The sequence below is a fragment of the Grampus griseus genome (genome assembly GCF_964374135.1).
Source record: "Grampus griseus genome assembly, chromosome: 6".
Taxonomy (NCBI): domain Eukaryota; kingdom Metazoa; phylum Chordata; class Mammalia; order Artiodactyla; family Delphinidae; genus Grampus; species Grampus griseus.
In genome coordinates this window covers 27328457-27347264 of record NC_139000.1, presented here as the reverse complement: position 1 = coordinate 27347264, position 18808 = coordinate 27328457, and the positions used below count along the sequence as shown (strand labels likewise).

The 18808-nt window shown below is 35.3% G+C and overlaps 1 protein-coding gene across 4 annotated transcripts in view; it reads left to right on the top strand.

Moving 5' to 3' along the window:
- Positions 1-18808, top strand: part of SLC44A1 (solute carrier family 44 member 1) — a gene marked incomplete at both ends in the record, with an annotated part of 214177 nt that overhangs the window by 136600 nt on the left and 58769 nt on the right. For 3 of the 4 annotated variants that reach the window (XM_082657024.1, XM_082657025.1, XM_082657023.1), the window contains 3 exons: positions 8131-8268; positions 14944-15180; positions 17013-17093. In XM_082657024.1, coding sequence (XP_082513150.1) covers positions 8131-8268; positions 14944-15180; positions 17013-17093 — 456 coding nt within the window. Of the gene's footprint in view, positions 1-8130; positions 8269-14943; positions 15181-17012; positions 17304-18808 lie in introns of those variants that run through there. The other variant, XM_082657022.1, reaches the window with a different exon arrangement.

Here is an 18808-nt window from a genome sequence, read left to right as displayed (position 1 = left end):
TTCTGCCATCATAACATGGAAACAGCCAAAACAGTTTGTAAACAAATGAACATGGCTGTTTTCCAATAAAACTTATGTACAGAAGTACAGATTTAGCCCACAGGTGGTAGTTTGAAAACCTCTTCTCTAGAATAAATTGTTAAATAGGGTTTTTTCTTGAGTACATAGGGAACTGGTGAGAAGTGGGAACTAATCTGGGTTCTTTGAGAATAGATCAGGCTCGGGAAGTTCTTTATCATTTTTCAGCCGAGTTACTATTATACAAGATCAAAAGTATAGTTTATTTCGATGTCATGAGGCCTTTGGCAGAATGTTTCAAAAGAAGCTTTGTAGAAGATGAAAAAATGTGAACCACTGCAGTTAGGTGCCTGCTGCCTTTTAACTGATAGGAAACACTGGCAGATGACAGTATAAGTGAGCAAGCAGCAAATGAATGTTACCAGGACAATTTAATAGTATGATTTCCTTAAAATGTTGTATATATTAACTTTCAGGATAAGAAGACCTACAAACCTGATATAGTAATATATTGTGATGTTATGCCAATTTGTATGATGGAATTTCATATATCAAAATCATACTATATTTCTCAAAGAGCAACATAATTTCTTGCTGCTCCATTACTGTAAAAAGTTTATGAACCACAAGTAGTGACCTACTCAGTACAGTACTCTCTCCTTGGCCCTGAAAAGTTCTGCATTTTTAACCAATAAAATTAAGCATATAATGGCAAGCTAAATTTTTGATAACTCAAGCCTCATCTTCATACCAGGTTCTTAATAACTAACACGCGTACAGTTGGAACATTCATAAATTAAAGACCATCTCTCCTGGGCTCAATGTTTAAAACTTTTCAGACAACACAGTGTAAAGTAAGCCCTTCGTGTCCTGCAGTTTTCCAACAACTTCCATATTTTGGACTCACCAACAATTTCTTAAGTCAGCACAAAACCAAAAATTTCTCAGGACCGTAAGTTTTTTGGTTTTTTTTTTTGTCAAAAGGAAATTATTATTATAATGATGAAAAACACCAAATCCACAAATCACTAAATGTGTATACATGAATATATACATCATTGTATTTTTTTCACATTTTTTTATTCAAGCAGAAAGTCACAAAAATTATGATCATCCTCATCAGTTCACTCAGTCCCATGTAATTTTTTTTCATCTTGATCTTTTGTTAGCACTTTTATGAACTCATCAGTTTTCCATTAGATTTCTGAAAATGCTTATTCATTCAGTTCAGCAGTATAGTCACTTACCAGAAACCTGTACTTGTCAGAGTCTTTTCCATGCATTCCTTGAAGATGAAACCCTTTTATAGGAACATTATTGCAAAACCATCAGAGTACACCTAGAATTGTGTGTAAATGACAAAAGACTTAAAAATGACCACAGTTAAAGGTTTAATGAAAGTTCATAATAATGCAATTGACAAGGAAATTTAGTTATTTCTGAGATACACATTTTAAAGTAATAACTAGAATTATGACTTATAACATTATACCAGAACATATAAGATTTCTAGGAATCTCATGTAATGTCTGAAACATTTATATTAACATATTTCCATACAAATAACCCAAAGAAAGTTTAGTATTAGTTTTATGGGGGTTTTTTGAATTTTTGAATTTTATTTATTTTTCTATACAGCAGGTTTATATTAGTCATCAGTTTTATACACATCAGTGTATACATGTCAATCCCAATCACCCAATTCATCACCCCCCCACCCCCACCCCCCCATGGCTTTCCCCCCTTGGTGTCCATACATTTGTTCTCTACATCTGTGTCTCAACTCTGCCCTGCAAACCGGTTCATCTGTACCATTTTTCTAGGTTCCACATACATGCGTTAATATACGATATTTTTTTTCTCTTTCTGACTTACTTCACTCTGTATGCCAGTCTCTAGATCCATCCACGTCTCAACAAATGACCCAATTTCGTTCCTTTTTATGGCTGAGTAATATTCCATTGTATATATGTATCACAACTTCTTTATCCATTCGTCTGTCGATGGGCATGTAGGTTGCTTCCATGACCTGGCTATTGTAAATAGTGCTGCAATGAACATTGGTGTGCATGTGTCTTTTTGAATTATGGTTTTCTCTGGGTATATGCTCAGTAGTGGGATTGCTGGATCATATGGTAATTGTATTTTTAGTTTTTTAAGGAACCTCCATACTGTTCTCCATAGTGGCTGTATCAATTTACATTCCCACCAACAGTGCAAGAGGGTTCACTTTTACCCACACCCTCTCCAGCATTTGTTATTTGTAGATTTTCTGATGATGCCCATTCTAACTGGTGTGAGTTGATACCTCACTGAAGTTTTGATTTGCATTTCTCTAATAATTAGTGATGTTGAGCAGCTTTTCATGTGCTTCTTGGCAATCTGTATGTCTTCTTTGGAGAAATGTCTATTTAGGTCTTCTGCCCATTTTTGGATTGGGTTGTTTGTTTCTTTACTATTGAGCTGCATGAGCTGTTTTTGTATTTTGGAGATTAATCCTTTGTCAGTTGATTCATTTGCAAATATTTTCTCCCATTTTGAGGGTTGTCTTTTGGTCTTGTTTATGTTTTCCTTTGCTGTGCAAAAGCTTTTAAGTTTCATTAGGTCCCATTTGTTTATTTTTGTTTTTATTTCCATTTCTCTAGGAGGCGGGCCAAAAAAGGATCTTGCTGTGATTTATGTCATAGAGCGTTCTGCCTATGTTTTCCTCTAAGAGTTTTATAGTGTCTGGCCTTACATTTAGGTATCGAATCCATTTTGAGTTTAGTTTTGTATATGGTGTTAGGGAGTGTTCTAATTTCATTCTTTTACATGTAGCTGTCCAGTCTTCCCAGCACCACTTATTGAAGAGACTGTCTTTGTATATCCTTGCCTCCTTTGTCATAGATTAGTTGACCATAGTTGTGTGGGTTTATCTCTGGGCTTTCTGTCTTGTTCCATTGATCTATGTTTCTGTTTTGATGCCAGTACCATATTGTCTTGATGACTGTAGCTTTGTAGTATAGTCTGAAGTCAGGGAGTCTGATTCCTCCAGCTCCGTTTTTTTCCCTCAAGACTGCTTTGGCTATTCGGGGTCCTTTGTGTGTCCATACAAATTTTAAGATTTTTTGTTCTAGTGCCATATAAAAATGCCATTGGTAATTTGATAGGGATGCATTGAATCTGTAGATTGCTTTGGGGAATATAGTCATTTTCACAATATTGATTCTTCCAATCCAAGAACATGGTCTATCTCTCCATCTGTTGGTATCATCTTTAATTTCTTTCATCAGTGTCTTATAGTTTTCTGCATACAGGTATTTTGTCTCCATAGGCAGGTTTATTCCTAGTTATTTTATTCTTTTTGTTGCAGTGGTAAATGGGAGTGTTTCCTTAATTTCTCTTTCAGATTTTTCATCATTAGTGTATAGGAATGCAAGAGATTCCTGTGCATTAATTTTGTATCCTGCAACTTTACCAAATTCATTGATTAGCTCTAGTAGTTTTCTTGTGGCATCTTTAGGATTCTCTATGTATAGTATCATGTCAGCAAACACTGACAGTTTTACTTTTTCTTTTCCAATTTGTATTCCTTTTATTTCTTTTTCTCTTCTGATTGCCATGGCTAGGACTACCAAAACTGTGTTGAATAATAGGGGTGAGAGTGGACATCCTTGTCTTGTTCCTGATCTTAGAGGAAATACTTTCAGTTTTTCACCATTGAGAATGATGTTTGCTGTGGGTTTGTCATATATGGCCCTTATTATCTTGAGGTAGGTTCCCTCTATGCCCACTTTCTGGAGAGTTTTTATTATAAATGGGTGTTGAATTTTGTCAAAAGCTTTTTCGGCATCTCTTGAGATGATCATATGGTTTTTATTCTTCAATTTGTTAATGTGGTGTATCACATTGATTGATTTTCATATATTGAAGAATCCTTGCATCCCTGGGATAAATCCCACTTGATCATGGTGTATGATCCTTTTAATGTGTTGTTGGATTCTGTTTGCTAGTATTTTGTTGAGGATTTTTGCATCTATATTCATCAGTGATATTGGTCTGTAATTTTCTTTTTCTTTTTGTAGTATCTTTGGTTTTGGTGTCAGGGTGATGGTGGCCTCATAGAATGAGTTTGGGAGCGTTCCTTCCTCTGTAATTTTTTGGAAGAGTTTGAGAAGGATGGGTGTTAGCTCTTCTCTAAATGTTTGATAGAATTCACCTGTGAAGCCATCTGGTCCTGGACTTTTGTTTGTTGGAAGATTTTTAATCACAGTTTCAATTTCATTACTTGTGATTGGTCTGTTCATATTTCCTATATCTTCCTGGTTCACTCTTGGAAGGTTATACCATTCTAAGAATTTGTCCATTTCTTCCAGGTTGTCCATTTTGTTGGCATAGAGTTGCTTATAGTATTCTCTTAGGATGCTTTGTATTTCTGCCATGTCTGTTGTAACTTCTCCATTTTCATTTCTAATTTTATTGATTTGAGTCCTCTCCCTCTTTTTCTTGATGAGTCTGGCTAATGGTTTATCAATTTTGTTTATCTTCTCAAAGAACCAGCTTTTGGTTTTATTGATCTTTGCTATTGTTTTCTTTGCTGCTATTTCATTTATTTCTGCTCTGATCTTTATGATTTCTTTCCTTCTGCCAACTTTGGGTTTTGTTTGTTCTTCTTTCTCTAGTTCCTTTAGGTGTAAGGTTCGATTGTTTATTTGAGATTTTTCTTTTTTCTTGAGGTAGGCTAGTATAGCTATAAACTTCCCTCTTAGAACTGCTTTTGCTGCATCCTATAGGTTTTGGATCATCGTGTTTTCATTGTCATTTGCCTCTAAGTATTTTTTGATTTCCTTTCTGATTTCTTCAGTGACCTCTTGGTTATTTAGTAACGTACTGTTTAGCCTCCATGTGTTTGTGTTTTTTACGTTTTTTTCCCCGTAATTAATTTCTAATCTCATAGCATTGTGGTCAGAAAAGATCTTGAAATGATTTCAGTTTTTTTTAATTTACTGAGGCTTGATTTGTGACCCAAGATGTGATCGATCCTGGAGAATGTTCCGTGCGCACTTGAGAAGAAAGTGTAATCTGCTGTTTTCTGAAGGAATGTCCTATAAATATCAATTAAATCTTCTGGTCTATTGTGTCATTTAAGGCTTGTGTTTCCTTATTAATTTTCTGTTTGGATGATCTGTCCATTGGTGTAAGTGTGGTGTTAAAGTCCCCCACTATTATTGTGTTACTGTCTATTTCCTCTTTTAGAGCAGTTACCAGTTGCCTTATGTATTGAGGTGCTCCTATGTTGGGTGCATACTTATTTATAATTGTTATATCTTCTTCTTGGATTGATCCCTTGATCATTATGTAGTGTCCTTCCTTGTCTCTTGTAACATTCTTTATTTTAAAGTCTATTTTATCTGATATGAGTATTGTTACTCTAGCTTTCTTTTGATTTCCATTTGCATGGAATATCTTTTTCCATCCCCTCACTTTCAGTCTGTATGTGTCCCTAGATCTGAAGTGGGTCTTTTGTACACAGCATATATATGGGTCTTGTTTTCATATCCATTCAGCAAGCCTGTGTCTTTTGGTTGGAGCATTTAATCCATTCATGTTTAAGGTAATTATCGATATGTATGTTCCTATGACCATTTTCTTAGTTGTTTTGGGTTTGTTTTTGTAGGTCCTTTTCTTCTCTTGTGTTTCCCACTTAGAGAAGTTCCTTTGGCATTTATTGTAGAGCTGGTTTGGTGGTGCTGAATTCTCTTAGCTTTTGCTTGTGTGAAGCTTTTGATTTCTCCATCGAATCTGAATGAGATCCTTGCTAGGTAGAGTAATCTTGGCTGTAGGTTCTTCCCTTTCATCACTTTAAGGCTATCATGCCACTCCCTTCTGGCTTGTAGTGTTTCTGCTGAGAAATCAGCTGTTAACCTTATGGGAGTTCCCTTGTATGTTATTTGTTGTTTTTCCCTTGCTGCTTTCAATAATTTTTCTTTGTCTTTAATTTTTGCCAATTTGATTACTATGTGTCTCAGTGTGTTTCTCCTTGGGTTTGTCCTGTGTGGGACTCGCTGCACTTCCTGGACTTGGTGGCTATTGCCTTTCCCATGTTAGGGAAATTTTCGACTATAATCTCTTCAAATATTTTCTCTGGTCCTTTCTCTCTCTCTTCTCCTTCTGGGACCCTTATAATGCGGATGTTGTTGCATTTAATGTTGTCCCAGAGGTCTCTTAGGCTGTCTTCATTTCTTTTCATTCTTTTTTCTTTATTCTGTTCCATAGCAGTGAATTCCACCATTCTGTCTTCCAGGTCACTTATCCGTTCTTCTGCCTCAGTTATTCTGCTATTGATTCCTTGTAGTGTAGTTTTCATTTCAATTATTGTATTGTTCATCTCTGTTTGTTTGTTCTTTAATTCTTCTAGGTCTTTGTTAAACATTTCTTGCATCTTCTCGATCTTTGCCTCCCTTCTTTTTCCGAGGTCATGGATCATCTTCACTATCATTATCCTGAATTGTTTTTCTGGAAGGTTGCCTATCTCCACTTCATTTAGTTGGAGTTTTATCTTGTTCCTTCATCTGGTACATAGCCCTCTACCTTTTCATCTTGTCTATCTTTCTGTGAATGTGGTTTTTGTTCCTCAGGCCACAGGATTGTAGTTCTTCTTGCTTCTGCTGTCTGCCCTCTTGTGGATGAGGCTACTTAAGAGGCTTGTGTAAGTTTCCTGATGGGAGGGACTGGTGGTAGGTAGAGCTGACTGTTGCGCTGGTGGGCAGAGCTCAGTAAAACTTCAATCCTCTTGGCTGTTGATGGTGGGGGCTGGGTTCCCTCCCTCTTGGTTAGAACCATAAGTTTTAGTTACAAAGTACATATACGTTCCCTTCTAAGACTCAGACATATTTCATGTTATGTTACTTATTCACATTTCCCTGAAAATGCCAATGCTGTTCTAGAATGCAATGTAAAAAAGAAGGAAAAAGTCTGAGTGGTCAAGGAAAACATGGGGCAGCAGAAGCAGGTATGATTTAATAAAAGTATGTCAGCTGGGGACTCAGTACTACAAGGGACAGAAAACCAACTCAGTCTGGCCTAAAAAAGAGCAAGAGTGAGAAGGGGGTAGGGGAGAGAGAAGAAGGGAGAGATTCTTAGCAATTTATTAGCTTCAATAACTAAGAAGTCCAGAATCTGGCTAGTTCCTAATCTTGCAAACATTGTCACCCAATGCGAGTACCTGGTTCCTCTCCCTGTTCTGACTTCCATTATGTTGGCAAAACAGCCATGGCAATTCGTACCCTCACACCTTGCTGTCCAGAAAAATGAGAGAGCTGCTCTGTCAGGAGCACCTATGGAAGAGAAAGGAAACTTCTTTTTTTCCCCCTGGAAGCCCCAGGGAACATCTTTTACTTTCATAGGCTCTGGTTAGTTTATGTACGAATCCCTGAATCGTTGTAGGTAGAACATGTTGATTGGCTTACATCAACCAAGGCCCACCCCAAGAGCTGGAGGTAGTGTTAGTCTCACTCAGACTCCAAAAGAATGGGGAAGGTCTGTTTTCTTAAAGGGAATTTAGGATCCTGCCCCAGGAGGGAGGGGTATAAGATCGGCAGCAAACAGCTGTCTATTGCAAGAACTATGAGATAAGACAGCATAGAAGAAAGTACCAAGGAGGAAGGGTTCCAAATAAAGCAGCACAGCAATCTGATGGCTTTGTGTGTGTGTGTGTGTGTGTGTGTGTGTGTGTGTGTGTGTGTGTGTGCAGCTTTTAAAGCATCACTGAAGTGGTAATAATGCATCACTGATATGCATGGTAATGAACCCAAGATATCTAGGAAAGTTTAAATTATGGTTTGATTTACTAATACATGGAAGAAGTTAATGGATATTGGAAAGGTTTATGTGTGTTTTAATAAATATCAGTGTTTTTAAAGGACCTAAGCTAGGCTAAATGAGAAGCTCTCGTTACCCTATCAGGTTTTTTTTTTAATGTCTCATATTTCCTTGAGCTTAATCTAAATCTGTACCTCACCAAAGCCATGGGTTTAACTGTGAACTAGTTTCACAAGCTATGCTTTAACTATGTTTGGTTTAAATCTTAAAGGTTACATGTACTGATGAAAAATTGTTTTTGCTTTTGTCCAGAACGCATACACAGCCACAGCTATCAACAGCACCAACTTCTGCACCTCAGCGAAGGACGCCTTTGTCATTCTCGTGGAGAATGCTTTGCGAGTAGCTGCCATCAACACAGTGGGGGATTTCATGTTATTCCTAGGCAAGGTAAGAAGACCAAGTATATTATCTGAGACAGACAGTAAATTTTTGCATATGCGTATAGTTGCTCTTTAATTTCAAAAATATATGTAGCCCACAAAAAACCTAAAAGTCACATAATATACAGCAAGCACTTATAAAACCCTTAATATGTGTCAAGCACTGTTCTGAGTACTTTACATGTATTGTGCTCATTTAATCCTCGTAATAAATTTGTAAAGGAAGTACTGTTATTATCTTCATGTTATAGATGGGGAAACTGAGGCACGGAGCAGTTAAGTAATTTGCCCATTACATATTTTGAATTAAGAAACAGTCCATGTAATGGTTAGGGGCACTGCATCTGGAGCCTGACTGCCTGGATTTAAATCCTGGCCTGACTAGCTGTGTGACCTGAGGCAGGGTATATAACCACTCTGTGCCTCGGTTTGTCCATTTGTGAAATTGGGGTAATAATAGTGCCAAACCCCTAGAACTGTGAGGGTTAGACTGATTAATACTTGTAGGGTACCTAAGATAGTGCTTGATACATTGCAAGTTCTTGATGAATATTAGCCGTCATCGTTACTATATATAAACCCCTTAAAATAGAGCTGTTAGGGAATGAGACCTAACTGTCCTCAAAAGTGTTTTTCTATTCTGTGCTATTAAAATCTGCAAAATATTAGATAACATTATAATTGAGGACTCACTTTATCTTTGTATCTATATTTCAAACCATAAAATACTCAGAAAATTTGAAAAATTGAGTTAAGAAAACGGCACCACCACTATAACCTAATAACTTATTTTTATATTCCCTCCCAGTGTTTTTTCACAGGCTTATATTTCTATAGTATAACAATCCTGGTATACATAGCTATTTCTTCTGCTATTTTCACTTCATATTCTGTATATATATTTTTTGCATTACTTTGATAATCTTCATAATTACTCATTATCATGATGGCCACTGTTCCATGAAATGCTGTTCTCTTACTGCTGAACACTTAAGTTACTCCAACCACTGTGCCTTTAAAATGTTTTTGAAAGGGAATTAAATATTTGATGTAGAAAGGCATTGATTAGCACTGTGTAATGTAGTTTTAAGTTCTCAGGCAATTGTCATCTAAAAAGAATTATAAAACCATACAGATAGTTATTTTGAAAATTTGTAATTAAACGAACATTATGACTCCTGGATTTGTTCTTTTGTCATGTTTTAACAATAAGAGGATAATTTTTATAGTAAAAATTGAATGAGTTAATTCATGTTAACGAATGAGTACAGGTCTGACCCTGTCAGTAACCATTGCTATTATTTATGTGCTATATGACTAACTCAGGGAAGGCTTCAGATTTTTTTGTTCATTTTTTATGTATTTATAATTGACCCCTACTGCTAAGAAAGATAAGAAGCAACTTCAAATAAAAACATATATAATGCAGAGCAATTAAAATAAAAGAGAAATAAGAAGACATATAGAGAATAAGGGAGAAAATTATACCAAGTGGCAACATTTGATCACGATGATAATTTTAGTAACTCTGATTGAGACACTTGCTGAGTACCAGGTACTGAGGGCAGTGCTTTATGTGAAGTGTTATATTTGGTCCTCCCCTGTAAGGAGACCTACTACTATTATCTTCATTTTACAGCAAAGGAAACCAAAGTTTAGAGAGCTAAGTAGGTTGTCCAAATTTAGAAAACTCGAATGTGGCAGAGCTGGAGTTCAGACTCAGATCTGTCTGACTTCAAAGTTTTTAATCACTGTGTGCTATAATTGCCTCAACTGACATTAATTTTGTCCCTGGGCCTGCCTTTTTTTTTCCCCCCTAAAGCCTTTTGATTCTGATGATTGTAAACTACTGGAGATAATTCTAAATACAGCATTACTTACAGTAGTGACTAATTGTAAACAATCTACTGCCTGACAGTAAAGGTTGGAAATAATAATCAACAGACTATTCACCTCTTAAACCCTGTTTTTTTATTTTATTTTTTTAACTTTTTAAATTTTTTTTGGCCACGCCGTGTGGCTTGTAGGATCTTAGTTCCCCAACCAGGGATTGAACCCAGGCCCATGGCAGTGAAAACGCCAAGTCCTAACCACTGGACCACCAAGGAATTCCCTAAACCATGTATTTTATTGAGTTTATAATGTGATAATGTGTATAATAAGTGGAAAAGCTGAATAAAACTACTAGACCATCACAGAACCATTTTAAAATGTGCATAAAAATGTGCATAAGAAAGAGAAAGAAAATTAATATCTCAAAATATTTTTAATAACTGTTGCTTTGAAATACTGAAAATATGAGTGATTCCAAGCACCTCCCCCCACTTTATCATATAATGGTAAAGTTTCTATGATATGATAGAAACTTTGATAAAGTTGATAAACTTTATATGATAAAGTTTCTATATTAAGTATGCATTTCTCTTGTAATGGAAAAATATATACAGGATAAAATACAGTGTTTTAAAATTGGCTTTGAGTTTTTCAGCAACCTAATGACCTGTCAAAATTTTTTCTTTAGGTTTATCATAACCTTTTAGTCATTCAACAAATATTTATAGAGTGCCTACTGGTAATGTACTAGGGGCTAATCTGGGTGCTGCTTATATACTAGTCAATAAAGAGAATTTAAAATCTGGTAGAAAAGGAAGTTTTGTATCCCTTTTTTCACTTCGTGTTATATTATGAGCATTTCTCATTTTATTAAAAATGTCTATATAGTTGTTGTATCATTTATTTAACAAAGCCTCTGGGTTCTTTTGGTTTTTTTACAGTTGAACTTTTCTCAATTTTTTACTATTATAAAGTGAAACTTTTGCATACCAGTTCTTGCCCACATTAATATCTATTTCCTGAGGCCAGAATCCTAGAAGTAGAATTAATGAGTTCAAATACATAATAGGATTTTTGATACATATTTCCAAGTTGCTTTCCAGAAAAATATAATTTTGAATAACATAATATTTCTAATGTTGTAAAAACAAGACTTTTAAAACCATGAAAGGTAAACACTTTTTAAATTGAGAAATCAAAAAAGGAGAAAGATAAGAGGAAAAAAAAACTTCTGGGTTTCCAATGTACTAAGACAAATTCTTGTTTTCCTTTTCCAAAAATATAGTTCTGATCACAGAATACAATAAATCTTTTAAAGAGTTTCTTTCATTACAATTAATGAAATTAATGGCTACTAGTATGCAGAAATAGTTTTTGATCAGATAGTTCAACTAGGTAGATCATAATAAACATTATGAAAGTGTCAGGAACAAACTACTAGTACATGGAACAACTTGGATGAATCTTGAGGGAATTATGCTGAGTGAAAAATGCCAATCCCAGAAGATGAAGTGCTGTATGATTCCATTTATATAACATTCTTGAAATGACAATATTATATCAGTAGAAATGGAGACCATATATGTGGTCACCCAGTTAGTGATAGGGGAGGGGGGAAGTAGGAATATCTATAAAAGGTTAAAGCGAAGGATGCTTGTGGTGATGGAAATGTTCTGTATCTTTGTCGTACCAGTATGAATATCTGGGTTGTGACTTTGTACTGTAATTTTGCAAGGTGTTTCCATTGAAGGGAACTGGGTAATGGGTACATGGAATCGTTCTGTTACTTTTTATAACTGCACGTGAATTCATAATATCTCAAAATTTTAAATTTAATTTTCAAAATCTTGATTTTAGAAAGAAAACAAAAGACAGTGTCATGTATTCCATTTCTATGAAGCCCCAAAGATTTTATGGAATGGTAAATTAGATTTGGAAGAGACCTTAGCTCCTCTAGTTTAGTGGCTTGTGACCTATGATCACTGGCCTACAGGGTCCTCAAAGATTAAGAATAGTGATTTAGAAGCTTTTTAAACATTTTTAAGTCTAATAGGTATTGCATTTTAAGTCTAATAAATATTGCATACTGCATATTTATTGCCAATAAAACTACACCAAAAAATTCCCCCAAATCTTGTTTCTTTGCTTCTGTTTGAAATTATTTTACCTCTATTTGATAATACTTTTTATGACAATTAGATGTTCTAGCTGACAATTTAATCTGGCTTCAATTATTAAAAAATGAAAATATGAGTTATTTGTTGATGCTATTTTGTTGGTAAACAAAATCTTTCAAAACATGGGTTCCATGGGGGAAAAGGGCATCATAAATGCAAGATTTATGATGACAAAAAAAAGAAAAGAAAGAAAGAAGCTAAGTTTGCCAGTCACTATGTTAAATGCTTTCAGAATGCTTATTTTAACAATTACGGGATGTATGTCCTATTGTGTCTCTCTTAAAGATGGAAAAACAATCTCAGAAAAGTTAAGTGAACTTGCTTAGAGTCACAAAACTAAGAAGTTCTAACTGATTCAGTCCTACATCTTTCTGACTCCAAAACCAGCATCCTTTTCTTCCTGCTTCTCACATCCTACTCTGTGTATGAATCTCTTCTACTGCATCACAAATAATTTATCCTTTATAACAAGAATGTCTAAACCTTTAAAATCAAACATCCTATTACCAAAAAATGATTTGAGCACATTTCCCCAATATATTTACATTTATTTATTAATGATGTATGTATAGCTTTCACTAATATATGCTTTATAAAGTGTAAAATTTTAAACCTATGGGAAATACAAATAAAAGTCCCAGGTGATTCTCTTGAACCTTCTCTGGGCTATGTGTGCTCTACCATGGAGATCAGTGATATAGAGCAGTACTCCTTATAGACTGTGGACTTTCTAAGAATCACCCGAGGTTCTTTGAAAATGAATATTGCTAAGCTTCATATTAAATCAAACCAATCAGATTCTCTGGGGGCAGGACCCAGGAATCTGCATTATTCACAAACTCCCCAAGGGATTTCCAGCCCCTCTAATAGTTTGAGAACCACTAATGTATCCTCGGCTTGAATGAGTGCATGATACCCTTTCATTATATTGGGGAGTAATTATTAAATTATTAAATTAAATTGGGGAGTAAATTATTAAATTGACTTTTTAAGCTAAATGTCACTAGTTTTTGAAGTTGGTTCTCATGTGACAGTATTCTACCTTAACAGTTTTTGTCTCAGCATCTACTTGTCTGAGCCACATCTTCTGCCTATAATTGACTTTAACATTTCAAATGTGGTTTAACTTTTAGTGCCATAGAGAGAGTGTAAAGCAGCTGAGTTCTCCCATAGGGTGGATGTAAAAACATTGAAGAAGAGTATAAGAAATAACTCATCCTAAAATTGAAACAGAAGAGGGAAAAAAAATGGACCTAATTAGCTATTTGTGGACATCACCCCAGAAAATAAGTCACTGTGAGAGAAGATTCATAGGTATATTGCCACAAAAAATGATGAGAGGGGAGCAGACCCAGATTTGCTCCCTAAAATCATCTGAGAGAGGGATCAATTTATAGCTTAACCAATACATCTTCTGATGCATTATAATTCCTGGTTAAGATAATGGTGAATGAGAGATGTTTTGGTGTTGATAAATAGTGAGGGAAAGGCAAAAGAAGAATTCTCAGTCTGCCTGTCCTCAGCACTGGGCAAGGAAAGGCTGCTGTGGTTCTAGAGAACTCTTTCTTTTCTTTTGTTATTTAAAGCTTGACGCTAGGCCAGGTAAAGGGCTGGGGAAGAGTGTGGCTAGGATTCAGTGTAATCTGTTACGGTGATATATCAGTATCCAAGTATTTGCTGAATTTTTACCTGGAAAGAGTACTGGTGTTGGCATCATAAGACCATTTTTTGAATGGTATCTTATCTTTATTCTACTCTGTGGCCTTGGGCAGATCAGCTAGCCCCTCTAAGCATGTTTCCCAATCTATAAAATGAGGGTGATAATGTTTGCCATAAGCCATTCATAGAGTTACTGAAAAACTGAAATAAAAAGTATTAAAAGGAACACAGAAAATTTAAAGTGCTGCATGTACAGTGTTGAAGCATCAGAGTAGGTGGTTCTTGACAGTAGGCAAATGGCTGTTTCTTTTATTTTTACAGCATGAGTGTGTTTGGCAACCTCTTTCTCCACAAATAGTCCAAATCAACACTTCATGGCAAATCATATTAAATTTACCACATATTCTATGTGAAATAAAATATGGAACAAAGAAAAAGCTCTTAGAGGTGTTTGTTGCAGCATTATTTATATCTGAAAACAATATGTCTCCAAGTATAGGAGAATGGTTAAATAAATTTTAAATCACCCATAAAATGTAAATATGTAGCTGAATAGATATTTATGAAACATTTATGATATATAAATATTAATGAAGAGCTTTTAATGATATGTTTGTATAATACTATTTCATATATGTAAAAATGCTTAGAAAAAATACATAGCAATACCCTGAAATGTCAATAATTTCCTTCTGAGTGCTAACAGTGTGTATAATTTTTTTTCTAAGATATGTATACATTTATCTTAAAAATTGCCACAGATGCTGAATAAGTGAAGTTTTAGGAAACAAGCATAACATTTGGAAAACTTGATTATTTTTAGTGTCAACAAGGATGATATTTATGTTATATGATGTACATGTATATGGGCATTTATGGATTATGCTTTCTAACTTGCGGTGGCATGGACTCATACAACCATCATTTATAAATGGAGAAGTCTGCAAATGATGAAGAAATAGTGGTTTTCTGCAGGAGGTTATTAAATGTGATCTTTGTTCTCTCTGCTTTAGGTGCTGATAGTCTGCAGCACAGGTCTGGCTGGGATTATGCTGCTCAACTACCAGCAAGATTACACAGTATGGGTGCTGCCTCTGATCATCGTCTGCCTCTTTGCTTTCCTAGTCGCTCATTGCTTCCTGTCCATTTACGAAATGGTAGTGGATGTATTGTTCTTGTGTTTTGCCATTGATACAAAATACAATGATGGGAGCCCAGGCAGAGAATTTTATATGGATAAAGTGCTGATGGTAAGTACCTCAAATGCCCTCTACTGCTTTAAGGATAAAAATACTAATATAAATATTTTGTAGACTATTCTCTGTATTTAATTCCCATTATATGAAACTGAGTAATTCAGAATTAAACCTTCAGCACCCGTGAATGAGGTTAGTCTTGGGGAAATCAGGGAAGAAGATCCTCTTGGCATGAACGAGACCATTTCAAATCTACCTTGCTAGAGCAGTTTCCCATTAAGAGTCCTGAGTTCACACTATTCCATACTGCTCTCTCCATCTCTCCAGTTAGATACACTTGAATCGACTTTTTTAGCCCTTGAACTGGAACATTGGACAGCTAGTCTTCTAAGTGCCTTTTCCTGAATCAGAACTCAAAGACAAAAGTTTTATTTCCCAGGTTGTAGTGCCTATCTGTATTTCTCCATCCACCACCTTTCCAAGTATTATTGCTGTCAGCCCTGTTAAAACTCATTATCCTAAGTATTCCAGGCCAAACTGAAGGAGTTTTGTAATGAATACAGATTATCAGACCCATGACTGGTAGATGGTATTGTTTCCCATTAGTCAAGATCTGAACCTTTACACAGATATTATATTCAGATTCTTTATAGTTACGTAACCTCTGCAGCTTCCCTATATTAGAACCTCAATTAAATTTTTTAAAAAATTTAGAAACCATTCTAAAATGGTTTAAATACTAGTTTCAATGTCAAATGCTGCCCAATTAAAGATGTGTTTTAATAAAGCTATAAAATATTCCTATCTCAAGAATGGATAATATTTAAGATTAAACATTAGACCTTGAAATAACACACCATCTTCCAGAAACATGGTTTATCTAGTTAAATCTAAAATAAATGTATTAATAAATAAACTAGATTCTTTTTTTTTTTCAATCTCGAAAATTCCAAGTGATTCAACTGACCTATTTGGTACTCATTATCTCTTTTACTAAGAACATTACCAGCTACATTTTGGACATTTTCATAATCTCAGTTATAATCCTAACTCAATTACAATCCTATAATGACGCTAACAGAGCGTCATAACTGTTATTATCATAATGGAATTTGACCTAGAAGCATCATCTCTTGTGTGATTAAGGCATTTAGGAGGAGAGGTTTGTTTTTGTTTTTTAAGCCACTGAAGAAAAGCAGAGTAAAATATATAGTTTTTATTATTTTAGTTTTCTCTATAAGAATGATGAGGATATTGAACGAGGAAGTACTCCATAAACTTTGACAGGATAGAAATGTTTCCTTCAGGGCATAATCCCATTTTAACTACTTCTATCCACTGGTTCTGGTTGTTACTCCCTGTCTTCCTGCTTTATGGAGTAATCTCAAGGCCAGATAGACTTTTTTTTTCAAATAGCTTATTTATGGCTTGGTAAAAACAGTATACTATACTTAGTGGTATCAACACTTTCTTTTACCTCCTAGGGTTATTTTAAAGAGGAGGTTTATAGAGTAAAATGTTGTTGCTTTTCCATTTAACCTTGATATGGAAAAAGTAACACAACAAATAAAACAATATTCTAAGTGTGGAAAAATAGTGTTTTCTAAAAAACGAAAGGTATTTTCTCTTTCAGATAGAACTGACATCTCTTTGAGCCTAAGTGAGATTGTCACAAGGAATGGTGGGAAAAAAGATTTTATATCAAGATTGCATCCCCACAAATTTAGCTGCTCTTATGTGTGGTACCAAATATTACTTATTGCTATGTTTTTAGGCCATCCATTTACCATTACTGAGTCAGAAATGTAAATATTCTTTAGAAATCATCTACCAACTGAAGTCTGAAAGGACCTAAGAATTTATGTAATCTGGTCCCTGTTTTGCAGGAGTTTGTGGAAAACAGCAGGAAAGCAATGAAAGAAGCTGGGAAGGGAGGTGTTGCTGATGCCAGAGAACTAAAACCGATGGTAGGTGGAGATGAGGAGGTGGCCACCCTCCAAGAATTTCACTTTCACTTCCTCTCTCTCTCTCTCTTCACTGACTGCACTTCTTCAGGAGAAGCTTTTGTGATCTGTGTCACGCAGGACGTGCTGCTCTTTCTGTTTGTGTGTTTACCCATCACTTGGATGGCAGAATTCTTGTCACAACTGAGACCGCCTTCTGTAAAAGTAAGCTGAAAGGAACAGTGTTCATGGTGGAGCAGGGGATATTTTTGTCCCTGAGGTGAACTTGCAGTTTCCATTTTTTTCTTTTTAACTGTCAGTGTTTAGTTTTCATGGGACTGAACATTTGGTTGTGCACTTGAACTGACGGTTTGATACTTATTTTAGAAGTGATGATAGCAATTCCTTTCAACTTGCTGAAATTCATATTCCCCCCTTCTTTTAATATTGGTTTGTTTATGTTGCTGTCTTTTCCCCTTTGCTGACTTTTTCTTCTGTTGCCTGGATTGTACTTTCTTTGTTTCTTAAGCTATTTTTCAGTAGCAAACAAGGCTATTTCCGTCTACACCCACATTCCCACTCAAAAAGACAATCTGGTCTTCTCCAGCCTCAGTTTAAATGTGAGAAAGATAAATTACCTCTGGTCAGTGATATATATATAACTACTCTCCTTTCATTTGAAAAAAGCAACTTAAAATTAACCAGTATAAGAAAATCCTGAGTAGCTTTTCCCATATATATTCTCACCACTGCATAATGACAGATGTCTTTAGCTATATTGGTCTAATTACCGCTTGTATTACAAGTGTATTATTCTTAAATAACATGTTTATTTCAGAATATTATATAATTGCCTACATCCTTAAGCACTTAATTTTAAAACAATGTGCCTTCTTTTTGCATATAATGTCCAAAAAAAGGAGAGGTGAAGACTCTCTTTTCTTTCTCCTTTATACTTTAATAAATGGTTTGATTTATAGGTGTCCAACTTAAGAAATATGTAGTATAAAACAAGCCCATTTAAGTATGTAAGAATGAAGGAAATGGCTTCATTGCGGGGGTGGGGGGATGGTATATGTATATGCAAAATAACTGCATATTCAACCTACATTAAAGCCTCAACAGAATGTTTAGCTATAAACTCTTCTCTGTAACCCCATCCAGTGCCTATTTTGGTGTTGCTCTTAATAGCATTGATGATGATAAAGTCAAAACTTCAATGTTTATATTCCCAAGGCACAGATCACTCTAATCATAAGTAAGAGCGTGTAGAATGGCCATGTAACTCTTATTTTTAAGTGTGCATCAGACAGCACTGGATGAACAGGGAAGGGGTGCTAATCACCAATCCCTCCTGTCAGGTTACTTGCCTCCCTGCCCTTTCTTTCTGCATCCCTCTTACTTCATGTGGGCTGAGGGGGACCACAGTGAAAATTCTGCCAACCCTAAGATAGCCTGGAAAAATGAGGAAGGTTTCCTTCTTGCCACTGCTTGGTTGTCCTAATTGTTCAGAAAATAAGGTTTCAAACCTAAAACTTTTAAAAGACATATAAAATCTTAAAATGTAAACCACCCTTCCCCCCCTTTTCTGTCTTTCCAGTGGTTGAAGCGTACATTAAAGCACTCTTCAGTAACAAGCATTTAAAGAAAGGGAGAAATAATTAGAGGTTTAGGACTAGCTACTTCGACCATGAATTGGCATGTATTTCTGTATTATTCTTGAGGGAAAGATAGCTGAA